Here is a 24,387-nt window from a genome sequence, read left to right on the forward strand (position 1 = left end):
AGTCCGGTGGCAATTTTGTATTCGAATAGCACTGACAAGGCTGAAATCTGGCCCTTGAGCGAGCTAAGCGCGAAACCTGACGTTAATCCGGATTGTTGGAATTCCAATATGGAAGGAATAGAAGACACCAGTGGGGATCGACCATGGTCCTTGCACCACGAGAAGAAGTTTCTCCACGTGCGGTGGTAAGTGCACATGGACACGGGCTTCCTAACATTAATCATGGTGGAGATCACCTCGGGAGAAAAAACAGCCTGTGCTAAAAACTAGGATTCAACAGCCACGCTGTCAAAGACAGGGCCCCGGAGTACTGGTGGTAAATCGGGCCCTGTGAGAGTAGATCCATGCGATCTGGAAGTCGCCAGGGAACGTCGGCGACTAGTTGTACTAGTTCTGCATACCATGGCCAGCGCAACCAATCTGGCGCGACTAGGATCTCTGGCATTCCCTCTGCTCTAATTTTCTTGATGACCCTCGGGAGCAAGGGAAGAATGCACGGGAGCCGGACCGATGCCATGGCAGAACTAGGGTGTCCGCTCGGATGGCGCATGGATCGCGCGATCGGTAAATGAATCGAAGGAACCCTGTTGTTTAGTCTTTAGGCCATATGATCCACATCCGGAGTCCCCCAGTGATGGCAGATCTGCTGAAAAAAAACTTCTGGATGAAGAGACCACTCTCCTGAGGCAATGTCTTGGCGACAGAGAAAAACCACCGCCCAATTGTCCACACCCGGGGTGTGGATTGCAGAGATGGGCAAATGGTTGGTCTCGGCCCAATGGAGGATGTGACTCACTTCGTGCATGTCCATCCTGCTCAGAGTACCCCCCTGACGGTTGATAATACACCTCAGCCGTGGCATTGTCGGATTGGATCCTGATGAGGTGACCTGCGAGGAGTTGGTGCAAACTCAGTAGAGCTAATTTGATCGCTCGAATGTCCAAGATGTTGATGGGGAGACGTGACTCTCGAATTAACGAACGACCTTGTTCCGTGTGGTGACGAAGTAAAAACCGCACACCAGCATAGGAGACTGGCGTCGATGGTCACCACCGACCATCGTACTGGGAGAAAGAACTTCCCTTAACTCAGGGAGGATTTCAGTGTCCCCCGCTTGGGGGCTCGTCTGACCCGCAGGGAGAGAAGGAAGCGGCGGTCCAGGGAGAATGGGTTCTTGTCCCAAGTTAACAGCAACGCATGTTGTAAAGGGCGGAAATAGAACTGTGCGAATGAGACCGCTCCCATCGCTGCCACCATGTTTCCGAGAACTATCATGCTGAAAACGTATGTAGTGAGAAACCGGTCGGGAAAGAGTCCGCGCTGCCTGCTGTAAGGCTCGGCCCTTTTCTGGATTGAGAATGACCAACCCGCGGGAAGAGTCCAAGATCAATTCCAAAAAGGAAATCTGCTGGACCGGTGATGGGGAAGACTTTTCGAAGTTTATCTTCCGACCCAGGCGAGAAAGTGTATTTACTGTGATATCCACGGATTTCTCGCAGGCTGGAAGGGATGGACCCTTGATCAGCAGGTTGTCCAGATACGTCAGTACCACCACTCCCCGAGCGTGGAGACTGGCCATGACAGCCGCCATGGCCTTGGTATATCAAAAAAATAAATCGGCTGTTGATTCTGAAAACGGCCGGGCAGCCCCTTGGGGAAGAAACCTACTCACTCTTTCCCCTGGAAGTGTCAGAAATGAGCTGGTCTAGTTTCTTGTCCAAACAGACGACCAGTTTGATACGGCAAAGAAGTCTCTGGAGGTGGAATCTGCCCGGCAGTTGCGTAGCCATAGGGCTCTTCTGATGGAGACTGCATTAGCGGTTGCCTTAGCAGAGCAATTAGCGGCATCTAAAGAGGCGTCTACTGAAGAATTCCCTGCGTGAATTATCTGCATGGCGACACTGGTTGTCTCCGGAGGAGGATTGCTACCTTGGAAGGCAGTAATTAAGACTTCTGCCCAAGTGGCCATTGCCTTAGCCACTCAAGTCGCCGCGAAAGATGGGAAAAAGCCGCTCCTGAAGCTCCAAAAACTGAACTGGCGAGGAAGCCAATTTGACAATCGGAGGGTTTTCTGACTGAAGAGCCCTCAGAAACGGATCAAAGCGTTTTAGGAGCAAGGCACAATACAGGAGGATCCACCAAGGGGGACTGTAACCAATCCTTCATTAGATCTGGAGTAAAGGGGTATTTAACCTCAATAGGCTTTTTCCCTGTGAACCGCTTATGTGGTCGGTTCCTACGTTTCTAGACAATGTCCTTCAACTGCGGATGGCTGGCAAATACCCTGTGTACACATTTAGTCTTCTTAAAGGAGATAACGTGTTCCGGAGCGGGAATATTCTCCTCGTCCAACGTCAGAAACTTGTTGACTGACTGTCAGAGAATCAAGCGATTCATGGTCATTTGGGGAATTCTGAGGGACTGACATGTCAGACTCAAATTCAGAGACATGTTCTCTGCAAACATTAGGAGAGGGAGAGCGAGAGACAGAACTCGCCGATGCTGAATCGCGAGCGTGACTAGGGGATGCCTCATGGGTCCGCTTTCTAGAGACCTGAGGATCCCTTGAACGAGCATGACCCCTGCTGGCGGACAGTTCCCGGCCGTCGCCAAAGTCCTCCTCGGGCGGTAAAGACGCGTTCTGACTTAAAGAGGATTCCCGGAGGAGTCTATAGCCTTGGTCAGTAACTCCACAGACCGTGACAAGCACGCAGCCCACTCAGGGGGACTAAACGCAGGGAGCACCTTGCAGCGGCGGCGGATGGCGTTTTAGCACAAGCCAGGTCGCAATCCGTGCATAGCGGATTAGTCTGGGTACTGGCCAAGGCAGTCTTGCAATAGGTACCAGCGGTAAAGAACACAGTGCACTTATTAGCCCCCCCCCCCCTTTTTTTTTTTTGCTTCCTTAGACAGAGACATAGTGCCCGTGAAAGGGTTACAAGCAGAGCCTGGGCTGCAGCTGCATGGAATGTGCAGCGAAGGGGTTAAGCTTTTCTCTGAGAGCAGATACAGCTTACCCGCGGTCCTGACGCTGTGTCCCTGGGAGGAATATCGGTGGCCCTGTAGCGTCACCAGGTGTTGTCCATCCGTGCACGCATCCCCGCAGCCGTCACAGAGCCCGAGGAGCAGAGAAGGGGTTAAGGACATGACCCCCGAGACTAGCAGGGCGCCTCTCGTACAGAGCGAGAGGCGCCAAAGACATGGGCGGCAGCGCTAACAGTGGGCGGCGCTATGTAAATTGCGGCCTAGTAGGCCGAAAAGCCGGGGACTAAATTTTTGGGCCTACCCGCGGCGAGTGCTGGGTGAAGGGGGGGATCCGCGATGGGGCGCCGGTATGCTGCCGCTGAGACTCGGTCAGCGCTTCTCCCAGGGACCAGGACCCGACCCCATACCTCCAATCCGGTGCTCGCTCCGTCTGCGCTGTCTAGGAGCCTGCAGGTTTCATCCCATCTCAGATCCAGAGGTAAAAAAGCTCCCGGGCGATGTAGCAGAGCCGGAGAGGTTGTTACAGGGGTATTGCTCAATCGGTCCCCCTATGGGCAGGGGGACGGAAAGCTATGGGGCTGATTCAGGGCATCCGAAAGCGCTGGTCAAATCTTCGTGCGTTCCGTGTGCTCGGCCTCGCATCCGTGAGGGGTACCTGGACCGTAAAGGAACCATTGCCAGAAGAATCAGCCCCAGTCGTTGCAGGAAAGTAAAGGGAGGTATACTCCGCGCGCTTGCCTGTTGTTGGTTCGGAGGAGAGTGGGCCGTAGAAAGGCCCCTTCAATCCGTTAATTAAAAAATAAAAATTAACAGAAAATACAAAAATAAAATAAAAACGGTGGGGTCTGAAGCCAGACACAAGTGCCTCCTACAGACACTAAGCAAGAACTGGGGAATTCCCAGCCAGTGAGAGGGTGTATACTGCAGGGGAGGAGTTAACTTTTCTCTGTGTTTACTTAGTGTCCTCCTAGTGGCAAGCAGCATAACACCCACTGTCTGTGTCCCCCAATGAAGCGTAGGAGAAATTTTTCCAGTTCTGTGAGATTCCTGGGGCGTCTTGTATACACTGCTATTATGAGGACCAACTACAGATTTTCAATGATGTTCAGATCAGGGGACTGTGAGGGCCATTGTGAAACCTTCAGCTTGCGCCTTTTGAGGTCATCTATTGTGAATTTTGAAGTGTGTATAGGATCATTATCCATTTGTAGAAGCCATCCTCTTTTCAACTTCATCTTTTTTACAGATGGTGCTATATTTGCATCAAGAATTTGTTGAAAATTCATTGAATCCATTCTTCCCTCTACCCATGAAATGTTGCCCTTGCCATTGGCTGCCACAAAATCCCAAAGCATGATTAATCCAGGCTCATGCTTAATGGTTGGTGAGATGTTCTTTTCCTGAATTTCCTTCTTAATTTCCTTCTAGGACGGAATCACTGATTGGGTGGATCAAGAAAAGGCTGTAGATATAGTATATCTTGACTTCAGCAAAGCATTTGACAAAGTCTCACATACAATCCTTATTGAAAAAATGACTAAGTATGGAATGGACAAGGCAACTGTTAGGTGGATTCATAACTGGCTTAGTGATCGGACCCAAAGAGTGGTCGTAAATGGCTGCACATCCAGTTGGTAGAATCTCTCAAGTGGGGTACCACAGGGCTCTGCCCTGGGCCCTGTATTTTTCAACATCTTTATCAACGATTTAGATAAAGGAATTGAGGGTAAACTGATTAAATTTGCTGATGACACAAAGCTAGGAGGGATAGCGAATACTAGAGAAGAGAAAGAGAGGATTCAAAAAGATATAAATAAACTGGAGCAGTGGACAGCAACTAACAGAATGGTTTTTAACAGGGAAAAATGCAAAGTACTACATCTGGGCAATAAAAATGAAAAAAACATATACAGAATGGGAGGAATAGGGCTAAGCAACAGCACATGTGAAAAAGACTTGGGTATACTAATAGATCACAGACTGAATATGAGTCAACAGTGTGATGCAGCAGCAAAAAAAGGCAAATGCAATTCTAGGATGTATTAACAGAAGCATACAGTCTAGATCACGTGAAGTCATTATTTCCCTCTACTCCTCTTTGGTCAGACCTCATCTGGAATATTGTGTCCAGTTTTGGGCACCGCATTTTAAAAAAGACATCAACAAACTGGAGCAAGTTCAGAAAAGAGCGACCAGAATGGTGACCGGTCTGCAAACCCCGTCTTATGAGGAAAGGTTGCAGAATTTGGGAATGTTTAGTTTGCAAAAGAGAAGACTGAGAGGAGACTTAATAGCTGTCTACAAATATCTAAAGGGCTGTCACATTGTAGAAGGATCATCTTTATTCTCATTTGCACAAGGAAAGACTAGAAGCAATGGGATGAAACTGAATGGGAGGAGACAGATTAGATACTAGAAAAAACTTTTTGACAGTTAGAGTGATCAATGAGTGGAACAGGCTGCCACGAGAAGTGGCGAGTTCTCCTTCAATGGAAGTATTCAAACAGAGGCTGGACAGACATCTGACTGGGATGATTTAGCGAATCGTGCTTTGAGCAGGGGGTTGGACCAGATGGCCCAGGAGGTCCCTTCCAACTCTGCGATTCTATGAAATTCTGTGCTCTTATCTCCAAACTTATCTTTGATCATTCTGGCCAAAGAGTTCTATTGTAACCTCATCGGTCAGCAGGACTGATTTCCCAAATGCATCACGCTTGTATAGATGTCCTTTTGCATATTTCGGATGCTGAATTTTATGGTGAGGGCGCAGGAGATGTTTTCTTCTGATGACTCTTCCATGAAGGCCATATTTGTGCAGGTGTCCCTGAACAGTACAACAATGTACCACAACTCCAGAGTCGTCTGCTAAATCTTTCTTTAGGTCTTTTGCAGTCAAGCGAGGGTTCTGATTTGCGCCTCTCTAGCAATCCTACGAGAATCTCTCACGGAAATTTTGCTTGGTCTTCCAGACTATATCTTGACCTCCAATGTTCCTGTTAACAACCATTTCTCAATTAAATTTCAAAGGAAAGGGCAACTTGAAAACGCTATTCAATCTTCTTATAACCTTCTCCTGCTTTGTGGGCCTCCACCATTGTCATTTTCAGAGTGCTAGGCAGCTGCTTAGAAGAACTCATGACTGCTGTTTTTTGACACAAGGTTAGAGGAGGCTGGGTTTTTATAAAGCTGGGAAATTTGCATCACATGGCCTTTCCTAACGATGATAGTGAACAAGCCATAACCCTAACAGGCTAATTAAGGTCTAAAACCTTGGTCAAAGTAATCTGATAATACAAATCTCCAAGGGTGCCCAAATTTTGCATCTGCCCATATTCCTTTTCGTAATTTTTCAAATGTAAAATATGAAATTTCGTATTTTGCGGATTATAAGATGCACAGGTTTATAAGACGTACCACAAATTTTGAGGAGGAAAATAGGAAAAATAGTTGTTTTTTTTATATAAAATGGTGCGTGTTATAATCCACTTTTGCAGTAGCTTACCTGGGAGGCAGCAGTGGTGGAGCACGGTCCCAGGTGGCAGGAGATGCTGCGGGCTACAGGCTGGTAGGACAGGGTTGTTCGGCGTCACAAGGAGTCGAGCCATGGCTGCGGGCCCTAGGCTGGTACAACAAGGTGTTTAGTGGTGCGGGGGCGGCTATGACAACATTTTGTGACATCCCAGAGCCCCTCACCTTCCATACTTTCTAATAAGGTGGACTCTGGGAAAATTGCCGACAGAGGAAGTGAATGAGCAATTGAGATCTTGGGAGACGAGATCTCAATTTGTGCATGCACTGCCTCCAGCGGACATTTTAGAAAAGTATGATAAGTGCGGATAACCGAGCTGTCAAAAAAAGCGATGGCAGAGCCCCTGCACCACTGAACGCCTCGTCGTACCAGCCTTGGGCCCGTAGCTATCGCCCGACTCCTGCCTCCGCCCAAAGCTTCTAGCAGCAGTGAACATGGAACCCCGCTCCACAGTAGCTACAATTCTCATTATAAGATATTTTCACCCCAAATTTTGGAAGAAAAAATGTCTCTTATAATCCAAAAATTAAGGTATATATGTACTTTTTTGCCTAAAACACAAAGGAAATGTGTCATCTTTAACTTTAGGCCTTTTAGAGATCATTTCATCTGCATTTTGCTTATCTGTTCACAATAACAGTAATTTTGACCAGGGGTGCCCAAACCTTTACATGCCACTCTATTTATCCCTAGAACTGATATAAGAGAATTTCCTATTATGTCATAAAACTTGATGAAAAGTTGGGGTAAATTCTGACCAGACAGTCATATAAGGATGAGCCACTTTGATAAATTCAGTACATATAACACTGTTTAACCTACGTTTCCATTATCAGAGTATACTTCACATCAGGGTATTTTCAGTTCATGTGCTGCTGTGTGCACACAGACCAAGTTTAGCCCACCAGCTAGCACACATGGCTTTCTCCATCGCTTCATTGGGGGACACAGGAAACCATGGGTGTACGCTAAGCTGCCACTAGGAGACTGACACTATGTAGAAAAAAAGTTAGCTCCTCTTTCGCAGTGTACACCCCCACTGACCAGCCCTAGGATATTCAGTTTAGCTTAGTGTCAGAAGGAGGTGAAAAGTGGTCGTTCACTAGACCCTTATCTACCTCAGTGTGCATTGCTTCCTTTCAGGTACCCAGAGGGATACAGTGTGAATAGTCACTACTGTAGTCCCACGCAGAGACTATGAGTATGGCGTGTACTGCCAATCTGTATCCTCATATGTCTGTTGGGCAGGACCCTAACACAGAAGAATGTTTAAGTGATCTGGACCCGGTACTGCCTCCATCCCCCTACCCACTCGCCTACCAGAGCCTGTTGGTTTGAGAAGACGCGGATGTCACGCAACATGGATTTCGGACGTCCGATCTTCATGGATGGGGAGGTACTTTCCCTCTTTCCCCAGGTGCTGAAGGACCATCGCAAGGGCAAGCGAGTGAGAACAGGGAAGATGATACATTAAAGGAAAAGAAAAAAAAAAAAAAAGGGGGCATTTGGGGGTATGTTCCCTTTAATTCTGAGGGCTCCGGGCATACCTTTCTGCGGCTTTTTCGGGACTCAGCGCTTTTCCACGGTTTTTTTTTTTTTTTTTGGGGGGGGGGAAATCTGGAGATTTGGGGCAACGGGGTTTCCTGGGTATATGGCTCCTCTGCAGCCTGGACCTGGCGCTTGCTTTTGCACTGCTATGAGGACCTCCACACCGCCCCCCCCCCCCTGCTTCGGCGGTTACCGATTCTAATCTAGACCCTGGCTTCCATTCGGGGCTATTCTCGGCTTTTCTCCCACCCGTCTCTGCCTCACTTCCTCTTCCTGCACCCGGCGGCTAGCTCCACAAACTCCTCCCTGCCTCAGCACAGGCTGCGATGGTCGCCATCTCTCTCCCCACGAATCATGCGGTTAGCCCCGCCCCCCTCTTCCAGTCTAAAAGCGCTTTTACCGTCTCGGTCCCTGTCATTCTTCTTGGGGGGGGTCGCCCTTTTTCCGTCTTTTGGATCCGGATGGTGGCCCTCTCCCTGCGGGTCCTACATCTTCAACGCAAGTAGCCCTACAGCCTGGCAGCAGATTTCCCGGCACATAATCTTAGAAGGCAGCGCTTGATCCAGGTAACAGGCAGGGTGTGATGTATAAGCCAGGCACAGCGGGGCAACACTATCTGCAGGCTCAGCAACTGCTGAGAGAGACCATCATTCCTAATAATGCTGGTGCAACAACCGTGTAGTCACCGGTGTAATAAGTGCTCTAGAGCCGGGCTGTCGCTGGTGTAATAGGTGCTCTACAACCGTGCAGTCACCAGTGTAAGAGGTGCTCTGAAGCCGAGCATTCACTAGTGTAATAAATACTCTAGAGCCGGACAGTCGTTGGTGTAACAGGTACCCTACAACCGTGCAGTCACCAGTGTAATAAGTTATCTGGAGCAGTGTATTCCCTGATGTAATAGATAATCTAGAGCCAGGCAGTTGCTGGTGTAATTGTACCCCTACAACCGTGCAGTCACTGGCGTAATAAGTGATCTGGAGTAGTGTATTCAATGGTGTAATAAATACACTAGAGCTGGGCAGTCGCTCTACAACTGTGCAGTCTCTGGTGTATTAAATGCTCTAGATCCGTGCAGTCATCCCACGCTCTGCACCCTCCGCAGGAAGATGGGCCATTATGAGTCCTGCCACACGCCGTTTGCGCTGTAGAATTTTTCCGTTACGTCACATTGCTGTTGTGATTTCTGCTATTGCAGACCTGTGTCTTAATTTTCAACAGAGCAAGGCTCGGCCATTGCTCTACACATAAAGGTGCTAGAGCCCTGGCATATCAAATGCTTCCATATCTCCTGGTCACAGGCACTCGCCCTGCATCTTCCTGCGGCTCCCCTCCGGATGCTGGCATTACACTGCTCTAAGCAGAAAAGGGGGGCGGCTCCTACCCCATCACAACTGCATTGTTTGGGCCTGAATTCCAGCTGGTTAGAAGTCCGTGTTACCCAGCAATGTCTGCTGTGACTCAGTGGATAAAGAAGCTGACCACAAGTCGCAGGCCCAAGGGATTGAACCCAGGCGCACAACAGAGTGTAGAGTTTAGTCTCCCTCTGATTCCAGGCCTACCGTTCCACCATCTGGAGAAATGACAGGTCAGAATATACTTCAGGACAGACTTCGTGGTGCGGCTTACTACACGTGAAGCCGTTATTCTGCCTAATGCCATCAGGTATCCAGACCTAGACAGCAACACAGAATTGGCTCTCTTCTACACCCTTCTCCGGGGTTCTCTCCATGCCGATTTAGTCACAGGATACTGAGAGCTGATTGCAGCTGTGCTCTATCCGCTATCCAGGCTTCAGACGCACCACCTAACAGGTACAGTAGTTTGAGACCGTCGTATTTCAGCGGATCAGACGTGTCTTGGATTGACTACTGCAGTGGTACTGGTGTTCTGTACCGTATTCAGGTGAGTCAGAAGCTCTCGCCTTCATGTTCCTCGCATACTATTGCAGCAGTACTCTATCCATTATCCAGGACTTAGATAGTCCTCTACCAGACACGTTTAGTTAATACATGCAGTCTTTCCTGTGGCTCAAGCGTACCCGAGGTCGATTGGCTGCATCGGTCCAGCTCTTCTATCCCATTGTCAGGTGAGTCAGAAGTGCCCTCTCACGCTCCTCAGGGTCTTTTGCAGTATCTGCCTAAGCTCCCGTATATTCACCACTCAGTAAGAGGTGTCCGGTATTTATCACTTCTGGTGGGCTGCAGCTGCGGTTACAGGCCGCACCTTCTGCTGCATTTTTCATGGTCTATATCTGTGGTCTGTTAACAGATTAAATAAAAAATCTACCACGTACAAACGGAGTGGATCTCAGTACCACAGGGTGGATCTCGGCAGCAGCATAAGTGGATACTGCACTTTCAGGTAGGTCAGACATGCTCATGTCAGGTACCGGATGGTTGCAGTTTTTCCTTCGACCACGCTCTGGGCCCTGAGTGTGAGTTGCTCCACAGGGGCTTTTCCACACCTTCTGATTATTCAGGCTTACCTCTAACTATCCAGTTGGTCAGTTTACAGTACTGCCCAGTGTGTTATGCCTATCATAAAAATATATAAAGTGCTCTCAATGAGAGAAACAAAATAGGAATCTTGTGGGTATGATACCTTTTGACGGCTAACAAATAATAGTGAATGTTGTTACAAGGCAAGCTTTCGGGACTGCTTACGTCCCTTCATCAGGCTATTATGACAAAATATTTGAAGAAACCTTATTTATATACAGTTTAAAGCACAACATTTCAATAAACAATGAGCTTGAAGAGAGAATCCTTAATTAGATAAGATTAGATAGGTAGTGTGAAAAGTTCTGAGAGATCAAAGGGCTACTTGGAGGAGATAGCTCAGATATGGTAATGAGTCATAAAACATTCTGACAAATTGAGTCCTGTGTGAATAGAATCAAAGATTGTAATGAATTTGTGTTCCCACACTCTCCCATGTGTCGGTGATTTCAAATTGCCTTTTAAAATGACAACTTTCATATTGCCTATGCTGTGTCCTGGATCACAGAAATGTTTAGCCACAGGTAAATGTTTTTTTTTGTCTAATTGTATGACGATGAGAACTCATCCTTGCTCTCAGTCTCTGTCCTGTTTCTCCAACATACAGGCCACCCACAGGACATATACTGCATAGAATTAAAACCACCACATTGGAAGAACAACATGTGAATGTCCCTGGGATCTTATAGTCCTGCTGTGTGTTGGGAATTTGGATTTTGTCTTTGGTCTCTATATGAATGCAGGTTTTGCATCTTCTCCCATTGCAAGGATATGTTCCTCTTGGTGAATCTGAGGGCACTGAACTTCGAATAATGATGTTTCTTAGATTGGGAAGTTGTCTGTAACATAGCAAGGGGGGTTCTTTGAATAGTGTTTTTAACCGGTCATCATTGTGTAGGATATGGTGAAGTTTCTTAGCCATTTTTCTGAGTATTTCAAGCTGTGGGTTGTAGGTCACTACCAGAGGTACACGATTTTCCTCTTTTTTTCTGTATTGAAGTACTTGACTTCTAGGGATCCTTGTGGCCCTAACGATCTGATCATCAATGGAGGTGGGATGGTAACCTTGATTTAAAAATGACATTTTAAGCTGGGTTAGGTGTTCATCCCTCTCCTTGGGACTGGAACAGATACGGTTATATCTGAGGGCCTGGCTGTAGACAATGGACTTTTTAATGTGTTTAGGATGGAAGCGGTCCCATTTGAGGTATGTGGGACGGTCAATTGGTTTCCGATATGCTGATGTTTGGAATGAACCATTTTGGATTTTTATGGTGGTGTCTAGGAAGTTGATTTTTGTTTTTGAATGGTCTAATGTCAAGTTTATGGTTGGATGAAATTTGTTGAATTTGTCATGGAAATTTAGAAGTTCTTGTTCAGGCTCAGTCCAGATTACTAACATGCCATCGATGTAACGAAAATAGGCAAAGGGTTTGATGGAGCAGGATGTTAAAAAGTCATTTTCCAGTTTAGCCATGAAGAGGTTAGCGTACTGGGGTGCCATTTTACTTCCCATAGCGGTGCTGGTGCGTTGTACATATAGCTCCTCACCGAAAGAGAAAAAGTTGTGTGTGAGGATGAATCTGGTCAGTGCTATTACAGACTCGGAGGGGATTGGCCAATCATAGTTTATAAGTTCTGGCTGTCTCTCACTGAGTCAAAGCCTATATGTATACCTTGACTCTCAATGTCTGTTCACTATTCTATCCTAAGGGCCTTTGAGCTACCACAATACCGATGATCCCTATCTTTTTGTCAGTACTTACCTATTCTTTCTTACAGACACCAGATAAAGACTCCAGCAGCTCCAGGATGTGTCTTCCGAGCGTGGCAGGAACAAGTCTCCCACCTTGGACAAGAATGGGACCTTATTCTGCACAAGCATCGACCAGAGTAGAAAGTGGCTCCGGTCCTGGATCCAATGATGAGTTTGGTGATATCACGTTTCTTCCTTCAGCTAGATTCGTACCTTTTTCACTGTTATCCTCGGGCGCGTGGTGTCATACTTAGGTAAGCAGGTCTACACACTACAATCCTCTCCCCGTTCCAAAGGGTCCAGGCTCAGATCTTCATACGGAATGATCTTCCTTTCGTCAGCCTAGTTGTCTTCTGGAGTATATGTGATCTTCCAAGAGCCAACTTTCCTTGCAGTTGACATAACTCCATGTTTTTTTTCATTGTCTTTCCTCGTTCGACTGCTCACTTTTTGTTGCACTTCCAAAGCCCATCTAGACTATTCTTTCCATACCCATCCTCATCCCTGTATGCTGGGGTTAGCTTTCTTTTGATCTCAGTCTGTGAAGTCGGTCAGTAGTCTATGTTCTACCTGCTTAGTTGGGCAATCAGTTGTCTCTTCAATGTTCTCCCTTTCTCTGCCGCTCTGTTAGTCAGTCTGAGCCTACATCGTGGCGATGAGATCCAGGTATCCTGAGGTCCCATTCAGTACGTCTTCAGCGTTCGGCTCTCTAGCAGGTTCACAGTGGCCTACTCTCAGGTCTTTCCTTGTCATTTTCTCAGAGAACTGAGTCCAGCCGCTTACAAAGGGAGCGCCCCGGTATATCTCTTCTATCCTGAGCGCTCCGCAAATTAGACTACTTCTCCGGCTACGAACCCTCCGGTTTCCAGTTTTTCCACCAATACGGTCCTTCCTCTCCCAGATGTATATCCCTCAGGGATACCAACGGAGTCCTTGACTAGGTCAACCTTGGAATTGTCTGCCGCTACATTGTGTCCTGCCCTTGCCTCCACCCGGGTTCAAAAGTTTTATAGACGAGTGGGCTAGGTTGCTCATCAGGGCATTCTTTCTGGAGACCAGTCGGAAGAATTGACCCTCCTCAATGCCCAAATTTCTCTTGCAGGGAAATACATGGTTTTCCACCTTCCCGGATTCAGCAAAACTGTTCCCATCCGAAGGACCATTTGGCTTACGGCTTGACGAGCGAACTTATCCCCAAAAGAGGTCCCTCATCAACTTGCCATTTCTGGGGTTTCCCTACGGTTTGGTTCCAATGGACCAAATTATTAAGGAGGTCACCGGAGGGACGAGCTCTCTCCTTCCCGAGGCTAAACCTCGTCGTTCTCCAGTGGTTTTTCCTCAGTGTGACTCGTTGGGGATCTAGGATTGAGTCCATCCTTGTCTTTCATGAGGAAATCTCTTTGTTCAGTATTTGCTTTCTGGGAATCGCATGATTTTTCTTTTGTTCCATGAAGCCTTTTTCCAGGTCCTGTTCTTCAGGGCTTCAGAGATTTCTGCGTTTTGCAAGGGACAGGTCCATTTTCTTTTTCATTTGATAGCTTTCCCTCTCAGGATCTCAACCACTCCGGGAGCATTGCAGAGTCTGTGGCAGCCATTGTGCACTTTCTGTGGCTCAAAGGTTCACTGTCCATCACTCTTAGTTCCCTTCCTTTCGTCCGGCTCGGACTTATCCTTCTTGACTCTCTCATCAGGCTACCTGGCCACAGCAACAGTGCCTATCAAGCTAAGGCCGCCCTTGTCCCCTTTTTTTCGGGACTCGGGCTTGGCGGGTAGAGATCTTCCGGCCTCCAGATCAGCGGCTGCTCGCGGAATACGGTCGGCATTAGTAGGGTTGCCAGGTCAGGAAAGACCGCGATCTTCTGGGTTTAGATGAACTCTGCCCGGGCAGTGTGCGTCCTCCAGGCGGTATTCTTAGGGCCTCCGCCTGGCACCTCTGCGGTGCGATGATATGTCCTCCACAGGTCCGCGATGTTTTTTTCAGAGCCCATGCCTAACTTCGGCGGGTGCCGGTTGGAGTAAAAAGACCTTGCAAGTGACAATGGTGAGTTCTTCATCCTGATTGGAGTTGTCTGCTGTTCCCTCCCCTTGGGTACTGCTTTAGGACATCCCATGGTTTCCTGTGTCCCCCCAATGAAGCGATAGAGAAAGTAGGATTTTTGGTTGCTTACCGTAAAATCTGTTTCTCGGAGCCTTCATTGGGGGACACAGCACCCTCCCAAGTTGAACAGCTCTGTTTACTGTATTATATTGATACAGTTTGAGTTTGTGTTTTTCTGTGGTTTCTATCTCTTTTACAGATTGCTTCTCCTACTGCTTTCTCACTAACTGAATATCCTAGTTCCTGTCGGTGGGGTGTACACTGCGGAGGATGAGCTAACGTTTTTTCTACAAAGTGTCAGCCTCCTAGTGGCAGCATAGCGTACACCCATGGTTTCCTGTGTCCCCCAATGAAGGCTCCGATTAACAGATTTTATGGTAAGCAACCAAAAATCCTGTTAATTTCCACACAAAACTTAGGTCCATGTGTAAAAGAAAAATTGCAGAATGAACTTGTCTGTTTCGATTTATGGACCAGACTAACGCATGTGACTAGTAGGTAACTCCTATATTCGTCCACTACACGGGCAAGCACATGGATGTGACTGGTTCACAAAAGTTCATCGCTTGCCTAAAAGCTATGCAAGTTTAGTAAATCAGCCCAATTATCATTGTCTGTGCCCAAAATTATTTAGTTTAAAATAGAAATATAGGCAAACTGGCCATGGCATAGCAGCTATGGAGAAGTAAAACTCTGCATTCATTTTGCACTTTTTGAACAGCCATATGCTTCCATTGCTCCCACCGACTATTAGGGAGCATTCAGACATCAATAGAAATCTGTCCAAGATTGGACAGCAAGCACGGTCTCCCGACCAGAGTGTGACAACTTCACATATTTCGGTCTGATCTCGTAGAGATTTGTACGGACGTCTGAATGCGCCCTAATGAAAAACTAACAGAAGCATGCTGCAACTCTAAACCTACAAAAAAGTTTACTTACCCGTCTTCTTGTCCTTCGCTCTGTACACAACTCCATAGGTCCCTTCCTCGATCCTATTCAGACACTGAAACTCCTCCACACTGCGGCAGCCCTGGTAAAAAGCAGAATGTGTTGAAATGATTATTTCAGACCAAAAAAGCTGTGTTATTATACACGTGTGACTTTCATATTACCTGTAGAGCTGGAAGATATTTAGGCAATTCTTGCTTCAACTCGAGAGGTGTCATGACAGGAGAATTGGGAACAAATTCCCCTTCTGTCTGAGCACTTAAAAGTGGGCTCACAATTCTAATTTCTTCTTTCTCCTCCTCCTCTTCTTCCTCCTCACTCTCGGGAGAGTCATGATCAAATCTGGACTCTGTAACTACAAAATAAGGAAGGGGTCTGATACCGCAAAGCTGCAGATAACTCCCTGAACATTTGGATAATATTCTTAAAGGGAGTTTGCAGATAAATGCAGCGCTGATTACTACCAAACCCACAAGCTTTTCTCTACTGCTGCCAGACGCTCCTCGTTCACATGGCCGTGGCAACAATGTCATGGCTACAGCATGATGGCTGAGCACAGAGATTAGCTGCAGCGGTCACGTGTAGAAAGGACGTCTCCGCTGCAGCCATGTCAGCTCAGTCAGGCGCAGAGCAGCAGAGGGAATGATATATGGCTGAAAAAATGCTGAATTTGTTATTTTGAAACAGTTCAAGCCTTTCAGAAAATGAACTGGAAAACCAGAAAACGCATTGTGCAGGACAGATATGTTCTCCAGGTTAATGTAGCTCGTGAGTGAAATTTTTTTTAGTGAGAAGAGTTCCTTAAAGGATATCAAATCGTGAGGGTCTGACATCTAGCAACACCCTCACTGCCAGTGACATGCTGTAAATACTGAACAGGAGCTAGTTGGGCTGCCAAACTTTTGGTTGCCAAATTTGGCCACTATAGGAGATATACAGGGTATGCAACCACTGATTTCACTGTCCTCCAATAGGGACGATCACATCTACTACAACAAGGAGATCAATGTAGGACTCTTACCAACAGGAACATGATTCCCATTCTCTCGCTCCTCTTCCTCACTCATCTCTTCATCGCTGACCTCTTCTGCAAAATAATCAATAGTTATGTATACGATGAATGTAAGGTAATTTCTTTAGCAAAATGGTTTCCAGGGAAAGATCTGATGGTGAACACAGAACACGATCAGTCACAGTACTTTGATGAGATCAGTTTCACAAGTCCGTCATTAACGATCTGAGTTAGCATCGTGATGTCTGGACCGACCAACTTTAGGCGAGTTTGAGCCTGTAAAGGCTGTGGCTAGTCACTTATATCACGGTGTGAACTCAGATCTTAAATGTCAGCTGTGATTGATTATAATTAGTGATGACAGAACTTGCTCGGATAAGGTGTTATCCATGCTCGGTTGCTAACAGAGTGTCTTCGGTGTGCTCGAAAACAGGATTTTTGGGTTGCTTACCGTAAAATCTGTTTCTCGAAGCCTTCATTGGGGGACACAGAGACCATGGGTGTATGCTGCTGCCACTAGGAGGTTGACACTATGTGCAGAAAAAGGTTAGCTCCCCCTCCGCAGTATACACCCCACCAACCGGCACTATTTTCTTCAGTTAGTGAGAAAGCATTTGGAGAAGAAACAAAACAGAATGAAAACAGAACAGACAACTCAACTGTAATCAACAAACAACATAAGAACAGGAGCTGCAGAACATGGGAGGGTGCTGTGTCCCCCAATGAAGGCTTCCAGAAACAGATTTTACGGTAAGCAACCCAAAAATCCTGTTTTCTCTATCGCTTCACTGGGGGACACAGAGACCATGCGACGTCCCAAAGCAGTCCCTGGGGAGGGAGAAGCAAACTTCCATTAGGTCTGAGGACTCACCACCGCTGCCTGCAGGATCCTTCTGCCTAGGCTGGCGTCCGCCGAAGCGTAGGTGTGGACCTTGTAAAATTTGGCAAACGTGTGGATCGAAGACCAGGTTGCCGCTTTGCAGAACTGCAGCGCGGAAGCTCTGTGGCGCACCGCCCAGGAGGCACCCACTGCCCGGGCAGAGTGAGCTCTAATTCCAGGAGGGGGCACTCGATGCTTGACCCGGTAGGCTTCCAAAATGGCCAATCTGATCCAGCGAGCAATGGTAGCCTTGGAGGCCGGCTGACCTTTCCGCGCACCATCTGGAATGATGAAAAGAGTCCGACTTCCGCAAGGGAGACGTCCTAGCCAGATAAACCTTCATCGCCCTGACCAGGTCCAGCTTGTTCAAGGAGTGCTCCAGAGGGTGGATTGGACCTGGACAAAAGGACGGAAGAACAATGTCCTCATTTAGGTGGAAGGTGGACACCACCTTATGGAGAAAGGAAGGCGGGGGCTGCAGGACCACCTTATCCTGGTGAAGCACCAAGAAAGGGGGGCGACAAGACAGGGCCGACAATTCCGACACGCGCCGGATGGAGGTGATGGCCACCAGAAAGGCTACTTTCCAGGAGATAAAAGATAGGGAGACCTCCCTGAGCGGTTCAAAGGGTGACCGTTGAAAAGCCTCCAGGAACAGATTGAGATCCCATGGGTCCACGGGAGCGCGGTACAGGAGGTGCCGCATGAGCCACTCCCTGAAGAAAGGTCTTGACCTGCGGACGGGAAGCCAACGTCTTTTGAAAAAGAATGGAAAGCGCCGAGACTTGACCCTTCAAAGAGCTGAGGGAAAGACCCGCATCTAGGCCTGCCTGGAGGAATGCCAGGATAGAGGGGAGAGAAAAGGACATGGGCAGAACGTCATTGGCCTCGCACCAAGTGAAATAGGCCTTCCACGTATGATAATAAATTCTGGAAGAAGATGGCTTTCTAGCCCGGATCATGGTGAGAATAACCCGATCCAAAAAACCTGACTGTTTCAGAACCACGGTTTCAACAGCTACGCCGTTAAATTGAGCGGCCGAGAATTGGGGTGGCAGATTGGGCCTTGAGACAGATCTGCTCTGTCTGGAAGCTTCCAGGGGGCGTCCGCGAGAAGTTTGACGATGTCCGTGAACCAAGCCCTTCTGGGCCACCCGGAGCGATGAGGATGACTGGTACCCATTCCGCCTTGACTTTCTTCAACAGCTTCGGAAGAAGAGGCAGGGGAGGGAACAGATAGGGAAGCTTGAACTGAGACCAGGGAATGGTCAGAGCATTGGCGCCCACTGCGAGAGGATCTCGGGCCGTGGATACGAACTGAGGAACCTTCCTGTTCAGGCGAGACGCCAGCAGATCCACGTCCGGAGTCCCCCAACGACGGCAAAGCTGATGAAAGACGTCCGGATGCAAGGACCACTCTACCGCCGCGAGACCCTCGTGGCTGAGAAAATCGGCAGCCCAGTTGTCCACGCCGGGAATGTGCACTGCAGATATCGCTGGGACAGATACCTCTGCCCATTGGAGAATCTTGGACACTTCCGCTAGAGCCGAGGAGCTCCGAGTCCCCCCTTGGTGGTTGACATATGCCACCGCTGTGGCATTGTCTGGCTGAATCCGGACCGGCAGACCCCTGAGAAGCCTTTCCCAGTGAATGAGAGACAGATAAATCGCCCGTACCTCAAGGCCGTTGATCGGCAAAGTTGTCTCTTGAGTCGACCACCGACCCTGAACCATCTTGTTTCGAAACACAGCTCCCCAGCCGAGAAGGCTGGCGTCCGTTGACACAATCTGCCAGTGAATCGGAAGGAATGACCGGCCGAGGGAGATGAGAGGTGACGTCAGCCACCAATTGAGGGACTGTTTGACCAGGGACGAGAGGCGAATTGGACGATCCAGGGAGACAGCGGACCTGTTCCACCGAGACAGGATGACGTGTTGAAGCGGTCTCATGTGGAATTGAGCAAAGGGAATTGCTTCGGTCGTCGCCACCATCTTTCCCAAGACCTTCATGGCTGACCGGAAGGATGGAAGCTTTGGTCTCTGCAGAGATTGTACATCTCGCCGCAGGGAAATCAACTTCTCTTCTGGGAGAAAGACCCTCGATCGAAGGGTGTCGAACAATAAGCCTAGAAACACAAGATGTTGAGTCGGAACGAGGAAAGACTTCCTTTTGTTTACGAGCCACCCGAAACTGGATAGGGTGTCAAGAACGATGGTAAGGCTTTGGAGAGTCTGGTGAAAAGATGGAGCTTTGATTAGAATGTCGTCGAGGTACGGGAAGAGTACGAGACCCCTGATCTTCAACAGGGCCATCAACGCCGCCATGATCTTTGTAAACACTCTGGGCGCGGTGGCGAGACCGAACGGCAGGGCAACAAACTGGTAGTGGTCCTGATGAATCGGGAAACGCAGAAATTTCTGCTGTCCGTGAAAGATGGGGACATGCAGATAGGCGTCTTGAATGTCTACTGAGCACATGAATTCCTGCGTCTCCATGGAAGCGATCACAGAACGAAGGGACTCCATCCTGAAATGTCACAGGCAGACTCTCTTGTTCAGCAGTTTGAGGTCCAGAATGGGCCGAACAGCGCCGCCTTTTTTCGGCACTACAAACAGGTTTGAGTAAAACCCTGTGAATCGTTCTGTTTCGGGAACGGGCACAATCACCCCGCAACTGAGAAGAGGCGATGGATGCAAAGAAGCCCGGAACTAAGGCGGGGTTCTTTTGGAGGTCGAGACTCGAAGAATCGATCTCGGGGCCGAGAGACAAACTCTATCTTGTATCCTGAGGATACAACTTCCCTGACCCAAGCGTCTTCCACCGAGGCAAGCCAGACGTGTCTGAAAAAAAGAAGTCGCCCGCGCAGTTGGGCCTGCGCCTCGGAACCTTGTTGATAGTCATGCCGATGTGGACCGTGCGGTTCTGGACCTGGAGGACCTGCCCTGAGAGGAGTAAGACTGCCAGGAGGGAGTAGGCCTAAAGGAGACCTTCTTCCTATCCTGGCGTGCCTGCGGCTTTTGTTGGTTGGAAAAGGTTTCCGCCGTCGCGACGCGGCGGAAGGGCCGAAACTGAGGGGGTCTACGTGGCTTGGACTGAGGGAGAAGAGAGCTTGTGCCCCCAGTGGCGTCTTTAATAATCTGGTCCAGCTGGGATCCGAAAAGACACGTTCCCTGAAAAGGCAGATTGGTAAGGGACTTTTTTGATGACAAATCCACCTGCCAAGCCTTGAGCCAAATTGTACGCCGGATTGCAACTACGTTGCTGGACGCTTGAGCTGCGCAAGATGCGGCATCTAAGGAGGCAGAGACCAAATATTCCCCTGCATGGGAGATCTGGTTGGCCAGCTCGGCCAGTCGCTCTGGTTGGGCTCCATCAAGAATGCCCTGGCGTAGATCCTCCGCCCAAGTAGCAATGGCCTTGGCTACCCAAGTGGAAGCAAAAGTTGGGCTTAGCACCGTCGCCGCCGCTTCGAATGCTGACTTTGCTAAGGATTCTATGATCCTGTCGTTAGAATCTTTTAGAGACGCCACACCTGAAATCGGAAGGACTGTGTTGTTAGATAGTCTGGACACAGGAGCGTCTACAGAGGGAGAAGCAGACCAGTTGTCGGTGAGCTCTTGAGAAAATGGATACAGCACGCTGAGACGCTTCCCTCTTTGAAAGCGTCTGGTCGGATTTTCTCTTTCCCTGGTAAGGAGCTTATCAAACTCAGAGTGAGGAGCGAAGACTCTGGAAGGTGCTTCTGCCCGTCTGAACGAAACCTCCTGATCCGAGGGTTTCGCATGAGAGTCTGAGATCTCGAAAGTGTGGTTAATCGCTGCAATGAGGTTCTGTACCGTAACCTTCATGTCCGCGGCATGGTCCGAATCCAGCTCTAAGACCTCTTCGGATAGAGCATCCGAGAATGCTTCGCCTGACTCGGGTGAGGAAGGACGGGAAGGAGCCTGCTGGGGGGGACTATGCGGAGAGATGGGGCGAGGGGAGGAATCCGGCTGGAGATCCTGCCTGGGCCTTTTGCGGCTCATGCTGGCTGGTTCAGAGAGAGGCTCTGGAGCCCTGCTGGACCCTGCAGAAGTGTCCAGGGGCAACCTATCAAGCATGGCCACGAGGGACTGAGACACCCTGGTGAGATCTGCCACAGATTGAGATAGAGAAGAGGCCCATCCGGGAATGGGGGGTTCACTCTCACGTGGAACATTAAGGGGCTCCTTAGCGGCGGGCTCAATGGGATTGCTGCAGTCTAGGCAGAGGGGAGTGGACTGACCTGAGGGAAGTTTGCGATTGCAAGAAGAGCATGCAAAGTACTTGACTAAGGTGCAAGAGGACGAGCACGGTCTGACTTAGAGTTAGACATAATGACGGAAAGTCCCTGAAGCAGTGCCGGAAGGTTGGGCAATGGGAGACAGAGGAGGGTGTCTGTCTGCAGTTGCAGAGCTACTCACGGTCCGATGTCCTGTAGCTGCTTCCAGCAATTGAAGATGCACGGCTCGTCTGGGCTTGCAGGGGCACGACAGAGGGAACAGCATCCGGCTGTGAAAATGGCGGCAGCCTGAGAGGGACAGAGCAGGAAGCGCGCGCTTTCCTGCAGAGACCGAAGAAGATGGGCGGGACTAACCGCCGATGCTAAAGATGGCGCCGCCCGCTGAAAATAGCCAGGCTGGGGGTGGGTGGAGAGAGCGCCGCTTCAGGGACGCCTAACATGAGGGGAGAAGGCGGTGGGCGGACTTAGAGCGGGCGGGAGAGAAGCCCGCCTAAGGAAGAAGGCGGGAAGGGGGGGGGTGGCGGCCGCGACGCAGGACAAGGCCCCAAATGAAGCTGGGGCCTAGATTAGATGTGGCGGCCGCCGGGAAGCGCAGAGCGGCGCGGAGGCCCGCAGAACAGCCGCGGCGCCCGCTCCCAAAGAAACCCTGTCTGGAGCCTGGCTGCAGGATAAATAAGTAAGAGCAGCCTGAGGAAAAACGGGGCCAGGGTGACAAGAAGCTGCGCATGAGAGTCTGTGACAAAGGGAGACCCCCTGGTGCTAGAGATGGGTGCCGTGATCCTATATAGCGATTTAGGGGCCCTATACTTACCCACCATCTTGATCCGTTCTTCTGAGCAAACCTGGAAAGTAGAGTACCTTGATTATCCAGCGTACGTGCTTCCTGTAGAGGGATGTCCGCGTCTCATCCTAACCGACAGGCACTGGTAGGCGAGTGGGTGTGAGACGGGGGACGAGGACCAAATGGCTGGCACACACCTGTGTTAGGCTCTTGGTCCTGCTGTAGAGAGCTGTGAGGATACGGGGTGGCAGTACACGCCGTACTCAGTGTCTCTGTGTGGGACTACAGACGTGACCATTCACTCTGTATCCCTCCGGAAACCTGAAAAGGAACGACGCACATTGAGGTAGATATGGGTCTAATGAAAGACCTGTGTCCACCTCCTACTGACACTAAGCTAAACTGAGGAAAATAGTTCCGGTTGGTGGGGTGTATACTGCGGAGGAGGAGCTAACCTTTTTCTGTACATAGTGTCAGCCTCCAAGTGGCAGCAGCATACACCCATGGTCTCTGTGTCCCCCAATGAAGCGATAGAGAAAAATATGTTAAGAGTCCCCGTGGCTGCATGTCTTGTGGCTGTTCGACAGCAGCAACACTTACAGGGATTGTCTGTTTGTTGGGGGCAGCTACGAACAGCAAATTCGCTCATCACTAATTATAAATTATGTAACTCCCAAATCGCTACCCCCCTTTTTTTTTTTTTTTTTACTATCCCTCTTCTTCCACCCCCTTCTCCAAAATAATTTTATTCCACTATATACTGGAAATGCCGGGTACATGGAAATATGAAAATGGTTCTTTCTGGAATTTTGGGATTCAAGTTAAGGGAGGGCTAGGGAAGTGACAGTGTGATGTTTTGTCTGTGTTTTCTAATGTGCGATTATTATATCATACATGATCATTGAAAATGGAAAAATGGAAAATTTGTATTAGGAGTTATCATTAAAAATGATATGATGAAATAAAAAAAAATGTGACCTATGGAACCAGCCTGAGAATTATATTTCAAAATAGACAATTTGCTCCCTGGTACGCACTTGGAAAGATTTCTGGGACCGTGGGGCCGTATGTAGCCATGTAATTTATGGGTGTAGAGCGATTACAGTGACAATATTTCTACCTGCAGTCTGTTCTGATGCAGCCTCTGAGTTGCTTTCAGTCTCTTCCTCTTCGTCCTCTTCCTCCTCATCATCCTCCTCTTCATCTTCAGGCTCTTCTGACTCCTCAGAGCTGGTCTCCTCTTCCTCTTCCGTCCCAGATCCAGAAGCCGCTGAAATCATATTACAAAAAATGGTCAAGACTTAAAAAAGCAAACAAATATTAGCTCCTGGAAAAGAAAATCAAATGCAAGCCTCTCATATATATAAATAATAAAGTAAAAACAAAAAACACAAGATAATTTTGCACTGACACCTCTGGAACTTTAAAAGGCTTTAGTAGGCTCTCTGCTGTCTCAAAACTTTGACAGACCTGTGAGACTTCCTGCTGGAAAATGCTACTGTGAGGAGGTGAGTGGAGTGTGCAGCATGTAAACACGTGTGAGATCTGTGCTGTTGCGTTGATTCTTATAGAACATCATCCAACATGAATATCCATAATATAGATTCCTGTGTATTATGGTGCAGAAACAGGAGCAGTGGTAAAGCCTTCACCTCTGTAGGATGTGTGATGGTGACTCTTTACAGCATGCAGTAAGACGCATTAATCATTTAACACCTTTTTAGCACATTTACTCTTTAGAAGCTGCAATGTTTTCCTCTTGCACACCAATCATTTAGGAGCAGCTCTGCCCTCTCTAGGGCGCAAAATACACAAGATATTATTACATGCCAGACATATATTATTCTGAATGTAGTGAAATTCAGGCTCGTGGTTAGAGGTGAGGCAAGTTTTTTTTAAACCTGCGTCCCTGTAATATTGAGGGAAATCATCTAATTTACCAAAATAGGTGAGAAAAGTTTTAGATTTTCAAATTCTATTACTTTTTTCCCTCTTACAGGAACTGATAGATCAACTTTAATACATAAAAGAGGAGGGTATTACAGAAAAATAAATAAGGGCTGATTCATTAAGAGCGGAGTAGAGCT

The 24,387-nt window shown here is 48.5% G+C and overlaps 1 protein-coding gene across 10 annotated transcripts in view; it reads right to left on the reverse strand.

Moving 5' to 3' along the window:
- The window catches only part of LOC141097940 (cyclin-dependent kinase 11B-like), a 112,155-nt gene that overhangs the window by 26,289 nt on the left and 61,479 nt on the right, over positions 1 to 24,387 (reverse strand). For all 10 annotated transcript variants that reach the window (XM_073585477.1, XM_073585474.1, XM_073585472.1 and 7 more), the window contains 4 exons: positions 23,421 to 23,570; positions 16,387 to 16,452; positions 15,530 to 15,720; positions 15,357 to 15,447 (listed from right to left, as the gene is read on the reverse strand). In XM_073585477.1, the coding sequence (XP_073441578.1) occupies positions 15,357 to 15,447; positions 15,530 to 15,720; positions 16,387 to 16,452; positions 23,421 to 23,570 (498 nt within the window). The remainder of the gene's footprint in view (positions 1 to 15,356; positions 15,448 to 15,529; positions 15,721 to 16,386; positions 16,453 to 23,420; positions 23,571 to 24,387) is intronic.

Source organism: Dendrobates tinctorius, unplaced genomic scaffold, assembly GCF_039654945.1.
Source record: "Dendrobates tinctorius isolate UK_male_01 unplaced genomic scaffold, ASM3965494v1 ptg000086l, whole genome shotgun sequence".
NCBI classification, from domain to species: domain Eukaryota; kingdom Metazoa; phylum Chordata; class Amphibia; order Anura; family Dendrobatidae; genus Dendrobates; species Dendrobates tinctorius.